General features: G+C 39.2%; 1 protein-coding gene across 5 annotated transcripts in view; it reads left to right on the top strand.

The window, feature by feature from the left end:
• The first annotated feature begins 8,664 nt into the window (after positions 1-8,664).
• THUMPD2 (THUMP domain containing 2) overlaps positions 8,665-17,862 on the top strand; it is a 35,627-nt gene continuing 26,429 nt past the window's right edge. For 3 of the 5 annotated variants that reach the window (XM_045447051.1, XM_045447052.1, XM_045447053.1), the window contains exons 1-2: positions 8,721-8,875; positions 17,087-17,222. In XM_045447051.1, coding sequence (XP_045303007.1) covers positions 8,750-8,875; positions 17,087-17,222 — 262 coding nt within the window. In that variant the 5' untranslated portion in view covers positions 8,721-8,749. Of the gene's footprint in view, positions 8,876-17,086; positions 17,223-17,862 lie in introns of those variants that run through there. The other 2 variants (XM_045447050.1, XM_045447054.1) reach the window with 2 other exon arrangements.

Here is a 17,862-nt window from a genome sequence, read left to right on the forward strand (position 1 = left end):
ATCATATCTGCATTCAAGACAGAAAAGGGGAAGAGGCTACACCATTGAGTTCTCTGGTATCTGTTTCTTTTATCAGGAAGGCAACAAGTTTTCCAGAAGACCCAGCAGAATTTTACTGGCCAGAACTAGATCACATGGCCATCCTCAGGGAATAAAAAGCTGGGAAAAGCAAATAGCTAGCAAAGAAGAACAGGATAGCCTTATAATGGTTCTCTATCCTAGGAGACTTTTAAACTCCTAGTGCCTCGGCTCCACTTCAAACCAATTAAATCAGGATCACCGAGCGGGGGGAGCAGGAATCTGTATACGCAGGTAGGGATGAGAGCCACATACTGGATCATTCAAGAGTCTAGGATGAGGCAGCTAGTCATCATAAGGGAAATCTGGGTTTTGTCAAAAAGAGAAGAAATAAAGAGGATGGGTTAGGAAAGGAAATAACAGTGCCAGCCACAACCTTTCACTTACTATTAGTCCCATAACTCTACTTGAAAAGACTCATTCTGATGTTCTTTCTGACCTTCATTAGCAGACATTTATTAAGCTCCTCCTAAGTGATGGCCCCTGGAAACAAAATATGAATAAGTTCCATAATTTAGAGACTAGTGAAGGGGGCAACCATGTAAGGAAAAAAATAATCTATCAAAACCCAACATGCCAGGGGCTGGGGGAAGAAGGAAATGGGAAGTTGTTCAGTTTTGCAAGATGAAAAAGTTCTAGAGATCTGTTGCACAACAATGTGACTACAGTCAACACGGCTGAACCACACAGTTAAAAATGGTACATTTTATGCGAGGTGGTTTTTACCACAATTAAAAAAACAGAAACGCAGCAAAAAAACATTCTGGTAAATAAATCCAAATAGAGGGATAAAGCTCAAGAGCTAATGGGAGAAGAATGACTTTTTTTCATTCATCAACATCTTTGCAAGTGGGTAATGATCCAGCTACCTTTTTCAGCAACTATCTGTCTCTGCCCTGTGATTTCAGGCTTTGTGATCTGATCTGACACCTACCTTGCTTAGAAAGGGATCAACAGAGGTAAACGTCAGTCGCTGCCCTCTGGGACACCCAGAAACACCATAATGGGAAAGGAATCAGCAGGCCAGACAGCCAGAACATCAGACCATGGCATGTACGTGTTCCAAAAATCTTTAAAGGATTGAGCCTGCACCATTTTTCAGTCCTCTTATAAATAGGCCAGTATCTCACTGATGATTCCATTCATATATCTGAAGATACCGAAGGCTTTTCTTAACCTTCCTTCATTTCCGCAAGCTAAACAATTTCAATTCCTTTTAACCTTTCATGTAAGATTTATTTTCCTTAGCTCCTTCTTTAATTTTTCTCCCTGAACTTCCCCACTTTCATATCCATGTCAAAACGAAATGATTATAATAGTCTGAAAACTACCATGCTAAATCATAGTTAATAAATATAAAATTTGTGGTTAGCTTATAGTCCACTTTAGCAGTTAGGCTTATAACAGCTAGATTTGGATTAAACGTGTGCCTACTCTTTCTCCATATTTTTTCCTTGAATTTGCTCCCATCAGATTTTATCTTATTATAAAGACATTCTTTTCTCAAATATTTGAATATCACTGAGAGTACCTGGGTACAAGGCGAACCATAATTTTTGGGACACCTGGGTGGCTCAGTCAGTTAAGCATCCAACTCTTGGTTTCAGTTGGGGTCATGATCTCATGGTCGTGAGATCGAGCCCTGCATTGGGCTTTGTGCTGAGCATGGAGCCTGCTTGGGCTTCCCTCTCTTCCTCGCCCCACCCCCCATTCTCTCTCTTTCCCTCTCGCTCTCAAAATAAACAAATAAACTTTTTTAAAAAGGGATTTCTTGGGGCACCTGGGTGGCTCAGTCAGTTAAGCACCTACTTCGCTTCAGGTCATGATCTCACAGTTCATGGGTTCAAGCCCCACATTCGGCTCTGTGCTGACAGGGGGGGTAAGGCTAACCATAATTTAAAAAAGAGAGAAGAGCAAGAAATTTCTAAATCAAGTTATCACCTAATGCAGTTTTCAACAAAAGTTATGTGTAGGAATATTTTTAATTCTGTGTATGACCAGTCTGAAAGAGCAAATGTGTATCACATTGCTCCGGAATTATTTGGATTAATGATGGTTTTGAATTATTTGTTATAAGTGCTCTACCTTCTGAGGAAATCAAACCCTTTAGAAATGTCACTGCTATTCTTAGTCCACAGACAAAGAGCCTCTAAGTTTGTAACAGCGTTTCCCCCCCTCCTCGAACACACACGCTCTTTCACAACTTTAGAAACTCATCATTTAAAAGAAGCCAAACTCACTACCACAGTGAGGAGAATGCTGCCAACTTAGAGAGCATGTGTGTTCAGCCTAAAGTCTGGGAAATCCACACTAGCATCTAACATCCAATGCAGACAACCAATATAACATCCAGTACAAACTATGTACAAGGTCCGGATAACAGCTTTACACAAATCTGATTAATGTGATTAATCTATGTGCTAGTGCAAAGCTAGTACTATTTGAAATTTTATAGAAAAACTAGAAGAAAGTGAAAATCCAAAAATATAAAATTGAGAATGTTAGGCTCAACCCCTGATCATAATCCCCCTTAGTTAACCTGCCCTGGGTTGGCCCAAGATTGCAATGTCTACACATGCTTAAATATTAGACACTTGGTTTATATCAAATTTATTGTTCCAGGTGAGGGACAAATTCAGCTGCACCCAGCTGTCAACGGCATTTTCATTATTTGCCATTGGCCTGCAGCACCCCTCTCTGCACATTCCTTGTTAATAGACCCACACACTTAGGTTTCTCTTGGCAGCTCTGCTCTGAGTTTCTGATTCTGCTGAATTTTCTGACCAAAGTCAACCAGAGTCCATGTAAAGGGTGCTGTCTCTTTTCCATATCACAACACCCTGACACTTTGAATCCTAAAATACCTCAGGCAAAAAGCTATGTTTTGTCTATTTGTTTTACTGAAATTTGGGGTCAGTGAAGACAGTTAGTTCATGGCAGCACCAGAAACAAATTTCAACTGAGTATTGAACATCCTTAGAAGGCCTTCGGGTCCCATACTATAGGCCATCTCTCATTGGTTGTTTAACCCCACCGGCCTAGTTTCCCACACTGTTGCCCCATAAATCCCCTTTCCTTATCAGGTCTTTCCCCCTCAGGACATTCCCTATCTTCTGTTGACGTTAATGCAGAACAGTTTGATAATTTCTATATTTCTCCGCTTGGTGACTTGAAGCCTTGCTGAATTCCATCAAGGATATTTCTTAAAGATGATTTGGTACCTAAGATGAATTCTGAGGCCAGCTTTTAATATTTTTCCCAACTTGGCTACATTTAGATCTTTTGAACTTTGTGAGGCAGATAATCTGTATCGTTTAAGTTGACCAAAATGACAGGGCAATAAAACAACATGTCTTGATTAAAGATGTGAGTATTACCTGCCTATAGTCTAGGCGCTCAGCTAGTACCAAATAATTTCCGGCATCATGTCCTACTCTGAAGGTATTTCATGGAGGAACCAAATGATAGCCTAACCTTATATTGCAGGTTGCATGCTTTTATCTTGTATCTATACTGTTTTTCTGTTTAGCCAAGTAGTATATTCTTAATTATTAAATTTCAAACTTTTTTTTTTTTTATTTTAGAGAAAGAGAGTGCACGAGAGGGGGAGAGGGGCACAGGGAGAGAGAAGTAATCATAAGCAGGCTCCACACTCAGCATGGAGCCCAACGTGGGGCCCGATACCACAACCCTGGGATCGTGACCTGAGCCTGTATCAAAAGTCAGATAGATGCTCAACGGACTAAGCCACCCAGGCACCCCATAATCAAACGTTTTGAAAGAAAATTGTTGAAAGGCAAGCCTGATTATATTTTTCTGATATGTATCAGAAATAAATTTTCAAGGGTGCTAAAATCTATTTTTCAAAATAGCACAAAATGTTCACGGGCAGTAAAAAATTATTGCCCCTCAACAACAACAACAACAACAACAACAACAACAACAACAACAAAAATACAGAGTTGAAAACATAATAAGCTTGCTTGCTCCACAGTCCATTCTCAACGATCATGCCAACAATAGAAGGAAAGTTGACTGAATTAGGCCAACATTCTAATAAAATCTTCAGATTCTATTCTGCCAAATACCATTCACATTAAAACAAGGTACTCTGTATTTCTGAAGAAAAAGAATCTGTACCTTGGTTGTTTTTGTTTATTTGTAGATCACATTTGCTTGAGTTTTAAGGTGATTCTGTTTAAATTGCACTGATAAAACAGGCAAAATAAATGACCATCTACTAGAAAGGAGGGAGTCTTACCAGAAAATGAGAGAAATTTCAAAATATGGGAATCCTAGCTGGTTTGGGATATTTGAGGGGCTTTCCTCATACTAAGAAATAGGATGATTATTACTAACAAGCCTCTAATGGAAAAGAATTCATAGTAAATATACACATAAATGCAGTACAAGAAAAGGAATATTAAAACAACAGTCTGAGTGAGGTGAACATAACTGCAAGAAAATGGCTTTATTTTATTTAGGCAATATAGTTCATCCAAGTAAATTAAAGAAAATTGTATATTCAGTCATTTGTTCAGTCAGCAAATGTATCAAAGAAATAACTTCCATACCCCCTTCCAGATGGGATGTTATAAAGGTCTATCAGATGTGAATATAGTTTTATGAGCTCAAAATATATTTAAACAAATAAAATCACATCAAAACCCCTAGTGTTTTGAAATATGCGTTAAATGCATGTCACATTTTTCCAAAAAAGCACTGGATACCTAGACTCTATTTGTGCATCAAAATAATAATGAAATAATAAGTTCATGCACTGCATAACTAAAGCAAGATAATACATATAAAGGAATTTTCCCTCTAGATCACAGCACAGAGATGACACTTTTTGAATTTTGATGTTACATTAAAACTACAGTGACATAAACACTAATGAATAAATAATGCTCCACAGGCAGTATTGATATACACAAGGCGTTAATATTCTGCTAAATTTTCTCTTTTCTGACTATGTATCTCAAGGAAGCACCACTCCAGGTGGTTACCGTGTGCACATAAGTGACTACTATACGGCCCATAGCTTGTTCTCAAACTGTGTTTGCAGTTGCAGCCGTAAAAATATGTTGTTTCCTTCTTTCACAATCCGCACTGACTTGGTTGGAATGTGTGTGTCCAACAGACTTCTGTGCCTGTATCTGAGGTTTTACCACAATGCCACAACTCCATTGACTTCTAAAAAAAATCGTAAGATCCTAAAGTTACTACGCTGGGTTGTGTGAGCAAAATCCACTGTATCTCCACCGTATGCACAAACCTTGGGCAGGGAGCTTCAGAAGACAGAGAATGTCCTGATTTGGCAAAGATGCTCAGAGGGAGACGAGAAACCACAAACATAACAAATGTTCACTGGACTTCAGGATAAGTTCACTTATTCAACTTCATTTACTTACTAAGTGCCAACCATGTGCCAGGCTCAGCTGCTTTCTTTTGCTCACCATATATCACATTTTATTGTCATTCTTTGCATGTCTCTCTCAGCAATCCAGCACCATCACCATTACCACCCATTAAACCGAACATTTCTCACAGGCTGGAACCTTGTCGTATTAACAGACATACTGACATGGGATCAATAAATATTTATGAATGAATAAATAATAAAGGTATAAAATATTATGTAAATGGAAACATGCTAGAAAGGCAGGAGAGAGCATTCTGGAAGAAGTAGTATTCTGCCTCAGCCTTAAAGAAAATAAATGGAAGAGAGAATTCTAGACAAAGGGAGCAGTGGAAGCAAAAGCCTGGGAGGAGGGAAAGAGTGGGTGTTTCAAAGAAGTTGGCAATCGAATCCATTTGGGATACAGCAATGGTTCCTGTTCTCCTTAGGAGAGGGGCCTGGCTCAATACCAACCCCACTCAACTGTACCAGAATACAGGGGTGGGGGGCAAATATGACATCGAAAAGACCCCTAAGGTCATTCTGACAAGTATTCCTTGTTAAGTGATATTATTTATAAATTCTGTGGGGAGGGATAGAGAGAACGGGGTCCCTCTATCCCCTCAGTGCCCTCCATTGGCCTTAGTCCTCCACCCTTATCCCCATATCGCACTCACAAAGGCCCCTGCTGGTGTGGTGGTTATTGCAATCCCTGCCAGCTGAAGAGGACGTCTTTAGTGAGTGGGTTTCCAACTAGTTACATTCCATCCAATTCAGCACACATTGATGGAGAGCCTACCATAGGCAAGCCAGTGTGCTCTTTATGGATGCCTAGATCAATGAGATCATCCCATCCTCAAGGATCTCACAACCTAAAGCATTTGTATTTTAATATCTAAGTACATGCATCAAACGCTTTTAAGAATGAAAGGAAATGCCAATTGCACCAAAACATGGAGATCTTGAAGCAAATAATCAAGCCCTAAATTCCTTAAACACTCCCACTTAAAAGTATATCTGTTGTAAAATTGTTTCTGCCAACCACCAGCTTCCTACCCGTTGAATATGCGATATTGAAACTGCAAAGCTCAGCTGGATATGCAAAGCGTCTATAGGGATCAGTGGTTCTTTTCCAGTAGAGACATTTTTTTAATGAGAAGCAGAAATGATGGAGGAAAGACTATTTGAGTCACACAGAGAGAATTCCAGGCAACTCTCCTCTCAGGGAACCAATTATTTTCTCCCTAAAGAGGCAAAACTCCACCTATTTCCTCTCATCTCCAATATTGTATGATGAAAGGCATTCCCGGAAGCGCTGTGCTACAGCAAGGCCCAAAGATGAGCAAATGCACTTGACTCCCCGACCCCAACTGAAACAAGAGTAGCTCCAGACTGATAGTGTTGACCAAAGGTTCTGGGTGGGGGAAAGACCACAGAAGAAGAGAAAAGAGGATATAAGGGGAAGATTGGCTCTGCAGGACTGAGCCTCAGCTCAGCAGTGGTTTGTCAGGAGAGCATGTTGCTAGCCAGCCCTACACTGGAGAAGTCATTTCTTCATCCTCCATGAGCAGTGTTACCATAACATTCGCCCTACCACCTGTCTACCTTGATCTCCATCAACTTCCCAACTCATGTAATTATGCTCTAATAGCACCTAACTGCTGATGGGGCCTTCCTGTCTGCCCCCCCTGCCCCCCACACACACACTCAAATACTCACTTACATTTGCATCTGAGTCTGGCAGAGAGTGGGTATCCAGTATTTGTTGAACTATATGTCTGGGTGCTTACTATCTTGGGTACAGAATGTAGGAAGTACTAAGAAGGTTTCCTGGGTGTCCCCAGACATACTAGAGTACCAGGAATCACAAAGCATAAAGCTAAGTCAACTGCCAAAAGAATGAAAACATAAATATGGAGGCAAAAAAAAAAAAAAAAAAAAGAATGAAGGAAACTAAAGAATTTGCCAACATGAGAGGTTCTGAAAAGAAGTTTTAGGACTGAAACTTTGATACAGTCATGTTACATGATTCCATAAGAATTTTCATAATACTGTCCAAGTAGACCATGAGCTGGGGTGAGGTGGGGAGGAAGAGAGGTAGTATCTGCCATTCACCTAGGTATCCCATTGAACCACATGAGAGGCACTTGCCAGAAAGATAGCCAGCCATTCATTTAATAGTTTCTATATACTGTCTCTTCATATAACTAAATGTCGACTTCTACACAACAACAGAGCTTATGTAATGCTGTCCACTTTGTCATATGGATTCTATTCCTCCCAAGTAATATTTTCATTGCCAATTCAAAATTCAAAATTGGGCACCTGTGTGGCTTAGTTGGTTAAGCATCCCAATCTTGACTTGGGCTCAGGTCATGATCTTGCGGTTTGTGAGATTGAGCCCCAAATAGGGCTCTTTGCTGCCAGGGCAGAATCTACTTGGGATTCTTTCTCCCTCCCTCTCTCTCTCTCTCTCTCTCTCTGCCCCTCCCCTGCTCTTTCTATCAAAATAAATAAATAAACATTAAAAAGAAAGAAAGAAAATTCAAAATTAGAGTAGTCCCTTCAAATACTGTTAAGACAGCCAATTAAACCAGGTGGCCCAAACTAGACAGTGCATTCATTACCTTCATGGTGAATGAACTTAGAAGTGCAAGAAATGTGAACATAAAAGCATTCCACTGGAGAGTGAGAATTTCTGCTCTTAGTCCTGAGGATTCCCAACTTTGGCCCAATTCTTGGTGAAGACAGAATAGGGCTCCTTATGTCAGGAGAGTAATGGCGAGTGATAAAGAAGAGGGGAGGAGAAATTTGGGAGAAATAGAAGCTCGTTATACTGGCTATCAAGACCAACCTCAGCTCTATGCCACTTGTCCCTTGGCCTGTTTAGGGATCAGCTTCCTCAATCTCAAAAATAAGGCAAATGGATTAGATGATATATACCGTTTATATAGATTCCAATTACAGATGCCAACTGTATGCCTTCCATATGTGACTCCAAATAGTTCCAAATACCTAATCAGGGAAATTCCGAGCAGTTAACCAAGGAGCCCTACAGCCACCCCTCCGAGCTGACCCGCTCCCCCGCCCCCCCACGGGCCCCACCGGCCCCCCACCGGCCCCCACCTTCACCCCGGGTCTCCCTGACAACCCTCGCCTCTGACTCCACCCTGCCCCGCGGCCCCAGTGCCCGCCTCTGGGAGAGCCGGGACTCGCCGCGCGCGCCCCAGGCCACGTGACCCCGAGCGGCGGGGCCGCGCCCGAGCCGCCATGGCGGCGGTTCCTACAGATTCTGGTTCGCGGCCTGCAGCGGGCGCCCGGTTTTTCTGCACCGCGGGCCGCGGCCTGGAACCCTTCCTGATGCGGGAGGTGCGGGCGCGGCTGGCGGCCACGCAGGTGAGTCGGCCTCGCTGCGCGCCCGGGCGGGAAGGAGGGCGGCCCTGCCCCTGTCCGCGCCGGGTCTCCCTCCCCGCCAGGGTCCGTGTAGACTCTGGAAAGCAAGGGCCTCGAGCCCCCCAGCTCTCAAGCCCCAGGCCTCGGCGTTCTGACACGTCCTTTAATTACTGCAGGAAAGAATCGCCAGTCGTTCTCCCTTCCACATTACCGCGTATCTCTCATGCCTGTATTTTTTTTTAAGGCGGGAAGGAGTTTGAAGCAAGGTATTTCCTAGATTCTTTACAAGAAGGTACTGGATAGTGCCAATAGTTAGACCCATCACAGAAGCCTTTCTCCAGCCTTTAAATACAAGTACAGCCTTCAGGTTGTTACTGGACTTGTCAGTTTCCTGACAATGATGGTATTTACCCCATGGGATTGATACAAGGTGCGTAAAGTACACCTTAAACACCGAGTAAATAGTAGCTAGAAAAATAATAGTCTTGGAGGCTTCGTAGTCCAGCTTCTGGAGGGAAGTAACAATTGCTGGTGTTAATTTCAATGACATGAACAAGGTTTTAAACTTGAGTTTAGGTTCTAGAACATGCTGAGCTGGCTTCTTGAAAGCAGGGGGAAAAGATGTAATAGAAACAGACTCCACTGACTTGATGGGCTGTATATGACAGTGTGAATCATGTGTTTTTGGAAAAGGAAAGCTTACTAAATGAAATTGACCACGTCAGTCTTGCAGCCCCTATAGTGTTGGAAGCCACAAAAGGATTTTCTGCAATGAGGGATTTGGGGGCATGGGGGATAGAGGGGGGTCACGAAAAATGACATCAGCTTTATTAGATTACCAGCCACTTGTGGTTTTGGTCGCAGAATTTAATAGAGCGCTGAATATGGCTAATCTAAAAAAGCAACAATGTAAGAATTGCCCACATTGATTAAGCATGTTCTTAGAGCCTCAATCTGTACTCACCTGCTTAATTTTCACAACACTGTGAGGTAGGCTCTACATGTAACAGAAAAGGAAAATGAAGCACAGGTTAAGTCCAAGAAATTATTCAAGTCACGTAAAACGGCAGACCTGGGATTCAAACCCAAGCTGTGAAATCAGGCATGAGTATATAATGTTTACCCAGGTCCAGTTCCTTCCATTACATCATGCTGCACTGGTTTTTTGGTTTTGTTTTTGTTTTTTAATATTAACTTAGAGCTCTTAGTATGAAAAATAGAAGCCTTCACCCAACTGCAATACGTCGAATTACCAAAATTATCTTCGCTGCTTGTCCTCCATCTTCTCTAAAGACAAAATGAGATATGAGGGGAGGGGATCTCCTCACAGCCAAAAAGTTCAATTAATTATAGGGACAAACTTCTTGGCAATGAGAGGAATCAACCACAAGATTTGGGGATTTCCATATTTTGATTGTGCCTGTTTTAAGGACAGATATGCTTGGAAATGGGATCTGAACAAATAACTTCTGAAATGTCATCTCTAGTTCGCTAACTCTCAAAGTTAAAGCAATCCCGAAAGAACAATGATAGCATCTAACATTTATAAAGCACTTAAAACGTGTCCGACACTTTTATGTACATGATATGATTTAATCCACAGAAGAATCCTATGGGAGACGTCGTTCCCCCCCCCCCCCTCCTCTGTTTTACAAAGAAATAAAGAGAAAACTGATGCTCTGTGGTGGAGCTGGGACTTGTATCTGGATCTTTATTGCTTTGAAGCCCAGGTGCTTTACTAGTACACTAAATTATAGTGGGAAACTTCCCCGAAGCTTGTAAGTTATTTCTGTGACAGCATGGAAAAGAGTATATGTAGATCTCAGAGGCAAAAAACGTGTGTTCAAATTTTAATCTTCCTTTCATAGATTTTTGAATTTGGGGTAAATACTCGAATTTCTGAGCCTCACTTTCCTTGGATAGAAAATGGAGAAGATTATACCTACTTTAAAGGATTAAAGCAAACCTTGAGATAAAAATTGATAGCACGTGTAGCACAATGTCTTGCAACTAGCAGGTGATCAATGAATGTTCCCAAAGATTGAGTGCACAGGAATACTTAAAACCATTCGTGCAGTAATAAGAGTGTTAGAAACTTTGATTTGCTTCAAGAAAATTAATATTGTAAAGTCCGCATTTATAAAATGAATTTAGAAGTGATTGTTTCCTTTTACAGATTAGTCACGCCTTTCTAATCGGTGTTTTTGTGGCCGTAAGAATCACGCAGGGAGCTTGTTGAAAATGTGTGTCCCTAGTTGCCACCCCCCAAAACTTTTCTTTTGGTAGGAATGTACATAGCTCAATCGTTTGCATTTTAACTTGCAAACTCTCCCTCCTTGGAGGACTGATACAGGTGCTTCCTCCAACATGCAGCTTGCAATAGAAAGTGTCCTGTGTATTCTGTTCAGCTTTTTATCACGGAGAATTTCAAACATACACGAAGTAGAATAGTGTGGTGAATCTCACGTGCTCACCGACCCGCTCCAACACCAATCCCACGGTGAATTCTGCTCCATTAATGCCCCTCCCGCTCCACCGATGTTATTTTGAGGCAAGGCCAAGATATCACTTCATCTGTAAATGTCTGCCTATATAGTAGTCGTCCTTATCCATGGGAGATACATATTCCAGGACCCCCAGTGGATGCCTGAGAGCACGGTTAGTACCAACCCTATATATACTGTGTTTTGCTATATATACATACCCATAATAAAGTTTAATTTTTAAATTAAGCACAGTAAGAGGTTAACAATAACTGAATAGGACATTATAAAAATATAGTCATAAAACTTACGTGAACAAACATGTTTTCTTGCTCACTCTCCCTCTGCCCCTCCCTCCCTCTCAAAATATCTTATTTGTACTGTACTCACCCTTCTTGTGATGATGTGAGATGACAAAATGATGAGACGAAGCGTGGCGCATGACGTTAGGCTACTATTGACTTTCTGACGATACTTCGAAGGAGGATTGTGCTTGACGTAGCCTTAGGCTGTTGATCTTACGTCACAGGTTGGGGGGGGGGTCATCTGCTTAGGAACCACGCAGTTAAATGCAATGACTGGTTAAATGCAGTGACGGCAGGAGGCTATACTGTGGATAAGGGGGCTACTGTATATCTATAATGAGAGGACTCACAGCATAATATATATAGTATAATATAGAAGACATCATACAATGGCTCTTTTTAAAAATATAGACCACAGGGGCGCCTGGGTGGCTCAGGCTCACAGCGCGCGGAGCCTGCTTCAGATCCTCTGTCTCCCTCTCTGTGCCTCTCTCCCGCGCTTGCGCGCGCGCGTGTGTATGCGTGTGCGCGCGCTTGCGCGCTCTCTCCCTCTCTCAAAAAATTTAAATTAAAAAAAATATAAACCACAATATCATCACATCTAAAAATAATTCCTTATCAAATATCTAGTAAGTGTTTAAATCTCAACTTTCTCATAAATGTCACTTTTCTTTTTAAGTTTGTGTATTTGAATGAGGATTCAAATAAGGACCATGTATTGTGATTGATATTCTTTTAAATCTCGTTTGTTATAAATTTTAAGTCTCTTTTAATCTGTAGATTTCCCCTCCATCTCTCCCCCGCCCCCCCCCACCAGCAATTTATTATTTGTTAAAGAAGCAGGGTTGTTTGTTTATCCCATAGTCTAGAGCAGGGGTTGGCCAATTTTTTCTCTAAAGATCCAGATTGGGGTGCCTAGGTGGCTCAGTCGGTTAAGCTTCCGACTCTTGATCTCGGCTCCACTCTTGATCTCAAGGTGTGAGTTTGAGTCCCCTGTTGGGCTCTGCACTGTGCATGGAGTCTACGTGTAAAATAAAGGCCAGATAATAAATATTTTATGCTTTGTAGTTCACATATGTGGATCACTTGTTGTTCTTCTTTGTTGTTATTGTTTGTTTTTACATCCCTTTAAAAATGTAAAAACCATTCTTAGCTCACCAGGCCTCATTTTCTGAGCCCTAGTCTAGAGCTGTGGTGTCCAATAGGGTATGGTGGCTATTTTAATTAAAATATATGACAAAAAAATTCACTTTCTTAGGCACATTAGTCACATTTCAAGTGCTCAGAAGCCATATGTGCTAGTGTTGACTGCATTGGACAGCACAGGTTATGGAATATTTTCCTCATCACTGAAAGTTGTTGGACAGCACTGCTAGAAGTTCCCCTGATCTAAATATTGCTAATTGCATCTCCATGGTGTAGTTTAACATGTTTCTCTGTCCTCTCTATCTAGTATCAATTGGAATCTTGTAAGTTGTATCTAGAGTTTGGTCAGAGTCAGATTAGATTTTTTTCCCACTTGGTGGTAGGGTAAACTTATTTATAGGTTCCTGGGTATTTTTAAATATTCAATTTATATTGTATAATTACGTATTTTTATATGTATAAACTATTTTATATACATACATATGTTTATTTTACCTAGATTGCTTTAAAATTAAGAAAAATTAAGCTATAACAATGTATAATGTATTAAATACTGCTATTATAACAATAATAGCAAGAACAGTTATTTTTAAGATAAAATTCAGTATAATAGAGGTGTGCCTAATACCAGCTAGCCAGAAAGGCCCTGTCAATGGATTAATTGGTCTTTATAAACCCACATAGCAAAGACTTTTAACCCAGGACCTGAACTTGAATAAGCCAACCAATTTTTAATTTTTTAGTAGGGTCATGGTGATAGAAGGTAGTGGGGTAGAGCTAACCAGATAATTGGATTATTTCATAATTATTTAAAGGAGTAAATTGCGTAGGTTGATTTTTTTTTTAATATCCTATGCATTTCTTGCAGATTGAATGCTTTTTAAAAAATTAATTAAAATATATTTTTTAATCCTTTCTTCTAAAATGAACCAGAAAAGCTCATGTACCACCTCAGCTCTTCATTTAGCAATGTATAATTAATTCTAAAACTAAATGGCATTTGTAGAATTAGGAGAACTTTGGTATCTCCATATCTTCCTATGCATTTTGCCAAGACTTAAACCTTTAATTTTTGTGTTAGACTTGAATGCCTGAATTTTAAAAGAAAGGCAAAAATGCTAACTGCTTAGATATTCTAGCTGATAACAGAAGTGTTTTTACTTTAATAAAGGCTGTTATTTCATCTTCGAAAGTGTTAGACATAAAACCAGCTGGTTTTAGACACTTCGTTATGATTTCATTCCAAATGGAAAAAACAGATTGTATATATAAATAAATTTTCAAGTAACAAATATTAGGGTGAAGTATTCTAAAATGCCACATTTCTCCCCTAAGTATTATAATTGAATATGATCAGTTACAAGCAACAAAGAAAAAGGTTAACACCAGCTTCAGCAGTTTTTGAAGTCATAAGCACCAAAATTCACTCTCCCCACTGCTTTAAGTTATCATACTTCATCTTCACAAAGGGTACAACATTATAGTGCTTTCATGTATATGATTATTTGATTCTCATAGTGACTGTCTAGCAATTTAGTAAACTACTTTTGATTACATGCTTATTACTTGTAAAAGGAATGTAGGCCTTACATTAATTTTTAAAGAAAGAAAATAATGTTGCTTTTGGTTTTGAGAGTGTATTTAGCATTTTAATGCTTCAAGACATTATTCTTATGATTTGATTCCCCCAATAAATTAAACCTTTTAGGTCCTCTCAATTAACTTGATTTTCAATCATGTTCTTTATTTGTTCTTCCCACCACCCTCAAATGATGATATTTTTAAAGGAAGTTTGCTGTGTAAATTGTTTCCCTTCATATTTCAAATAAGTAAGAAAAGATCTTTGTACAGTTAAATAACTATAAATTAATATCTAGATCACTGACTACTTAGATTAAAATCACTGGTCCAGATGTTTGCATCAGTTTGTTTATAGGACTTGAATCTTAAAACCATACATCTTCAGTAAAATACTTATTTCAATTACCCCATAATCTTGGCAATGTATTTCATGTCTGTTAACTTGTTTTGTGATGGCTTTAATATCAGCTATATTTTTATGTCAGGTAACATAAAATCTAAATTTTTTAAAAGTTACTTTTTAAGGGGAGCCTGGGTGGCTCAGTTGGGTAAGTGGCCAACTTCGGCCCAGGTCATGGTCTTGCGGTTCACGAGTTCAAGCCCCATGTCAGGCTCTGTGCTATCAGCTCAGAGCCTGGAGCCTGCTTCAAAATCTGTCTCCCTCTCTCTCTGCCTGCTCTCATTCTGTCTGTCTGTCTGTCTGTCTCTCTCAGAATAAACATTGAAAAAAAATTTTTTTAATAAAAGTTACTTTTGAATATTTTGTTTTCAAGTTCTAAGCATTTTGAGGTATGTATTTAGTTTTGACTTCATGGGAAAACATCACCTTTGTAATGAGAAAGAAGTAAATTCTAGAAGCCAAAAGTTCTTATTTTAGTTACTTCCTTATGACCTTAAATACTGATTCCTAAACATTCTTCTCATTCCCTGCTTTCTCCATCTATCTTGGTCAGATGCATTGCTGGGGCTTTTATTTTTATTTGTTTCTCTGGCGTTACTGAGATATAATTGACAGATACCATTATGTAAGTTTAAGGTGTACAACATGTTGATTTGATACATTTATAAATTGCAAATGATTACCACCAGAGCATTAACTAACACCCCTATCCAGTCACATAATTACCATTTACTTTTTTGTGGTAAAAACATTTAAGATCTATTAGTAGCTTTCAATTATATAATATAGTATGAGCTATAATCACCATGCTGTACACTAGATCCCCAAAACTTGTTAATCTTATAATGAAGTATTTGGGCTTTAATTGGTATCAACCTAGGGCTTCCTCTGCAGATTCTTCTTCATCAAGCTAGAATGATAACCCCAGAAATTACCATCCCCAGAGCTTAATTAGACCATGTCAGACCAAAAATACAAAAACACTTGGAGTTCAAGTTCCCATTGGACGGGAGCTGCCTAAACACATGGGAAACCCCAAATTCCCCATTACCTCAGTTCTAGGAGATAACTGAGAACCATATTAATCAGCTGATGGCCACTGCTAAAAGGAAAACTTTAAGGCATTCCACATCCATCCTGAGCTTGAGAGGGCTGGGTTGACTCCAAAAGTTTTAGGACTCCATTGGTATTGAGATCCATTTCCCATACCTCACTAGACTCTATAGTTAGTGCATTTTTCATTTTCTTTCTTCTCTGGCTTTTACCACATATCCATCTTGCCTCCAAAACCTCTTTCTGGTGATGCATATTTCTTGCTGTTATCCCTTTTCCAGTTCCACAGCCAAGTTTCATTATTTCTACCTTGGTAGTCTCCTTCTTCCTCTGACATCACATTCTACACTCAGTACTTTATGCCTCTTCCAAAGTAATTTTTTCTGCTAGCTAATTCAGTGCTGTCATAGCTTTCATCAAAAGTCTATAATGGTTGACCATTACCATCTGGGGTACTCAAATTTTCACGACCATTTATCAAGCTGGCCTGAGCTACACCATCCATCCACCTGACACTATCAATCAGTGTAAACAGCAAATTTTGCCATGCTGACTTACACTTTACTTCAGCCAGGCTGTCACTCCCACCTCTGCATCTTGCCCTTTGTTCTTCTGTTAGAATCTCTCTTCTCAAATCTTACAGAGTTCTTTCCCAAGACCTTTACTAATGATGGTTCCATATTCAGTGCTACTTATTGTACATACAGCTTATCAATGCATTTACATATTAACTTTTTTATTTGGGGTTTAATTCAAGTTATTTTCTTGTAAATATTATATTTTAATTTGTATGTCAATATGTGCGTGTTACATTATTATTCATCTTTAGGATTTATGTTGCATGTTTCCTGGTAGACCACAAGGTAGGTGTTTAATAAATCCCTGCTGATGATGTTAACCTTGGACTAGACGCCTGATTTGTCCTAGAAGTGTACTTTACAAATGGTAACATGGCACAGATTATGATCTTGGTCACTTTGTGACTTCATACCGGTTATTTAACCTATCCAAGCCTCAGTTTCATAATCTGAGAAATGGGGGTGACAAAATCTACCATAGAAGTTTGTTATAAGGATGAGGGGGAAAATGTATTCTGAGTGCCTAGTAGCATGTCTGACAAGTAGTACATCTTTCAGAAATGGTTGTTTATTGTTAATCTAGATGCTATGTTTTAATTCATTTAGAGGGGAAAAGGAAAATGATTCTTACTCTGACACGGGACCACATTAATCTTTTCTGTCTCTAGGTTGAATATATTTCAGGAAAAGTTTTCTTCACCACCTGTTCTGACTTAAATATGCTGAAAAAATTAAAATCTGCAGAAAGATTATTTTTGCTGATTAAAAAGCAGTTTCCACTTAATGTTTCTTCTGTAAGTAAAGGTACAGTATATGCCTATTGCTTTTACCCACATGATATATTGTACTCGAAAGTTTTCTGCTTGATAATTAATTTGTATCCATTTCATATTTTTAAGATTCATTCATACATGTGGAATCACCAATTATGTATTTTTCTGTATTTCCTGAATACTATCACCATATTAATCATATTATCACCTAATCGTGTCTCTTTGCAACCTGCTACCTATTTTCTGAGTCACATTTCTTCTGTTTTAATTATGATCAGACACCTTCTCTAAAGATACATGTGATCAGTTGCTTCTGTTTAGATTTAGAAGTGTATAATAACCCGGAATGCATGGTTTTAATAAGTTGATCAAAACTATCACTTTAACTGATTAACTGATGAATTATATAATTGGAAAAAATATTATGTTATAAAATTTCCTATTTGGGCGACCTTAAATTTAAGGTTTTGAATAAACTTATGCCCATTAATAAAGCATTACAGCTAAAGGGAGTTAAGAGATTCCCTCTTCGCTCTCTAATTTTATACACATGCTGCTAAAATAATTTAAGGATCTTAATAGAAGCACCAAAAATAGTCAGATACTGCTAGACTAAACATTGCCTTAAACTTCATTTTAATTGCTGATCGTGCACAAGAGATCATGTAATA

The sequence above is a fragment of the Leopardus geoffroyi genome, chromosome A3 (assembly GCF_018350155.1).
Source record: "Leopardus geoffroyi isolate Oge1 chromosome A3, O.geoffroyi_Oge1_pat1.0, whole genome shotgun sequence".
Lineage (NCBI taxonomy): Eukaryota > Metazoa > Chordata > Mammalia > Carnivora > Felidae > Leopardus > Leopardus geoffroyi.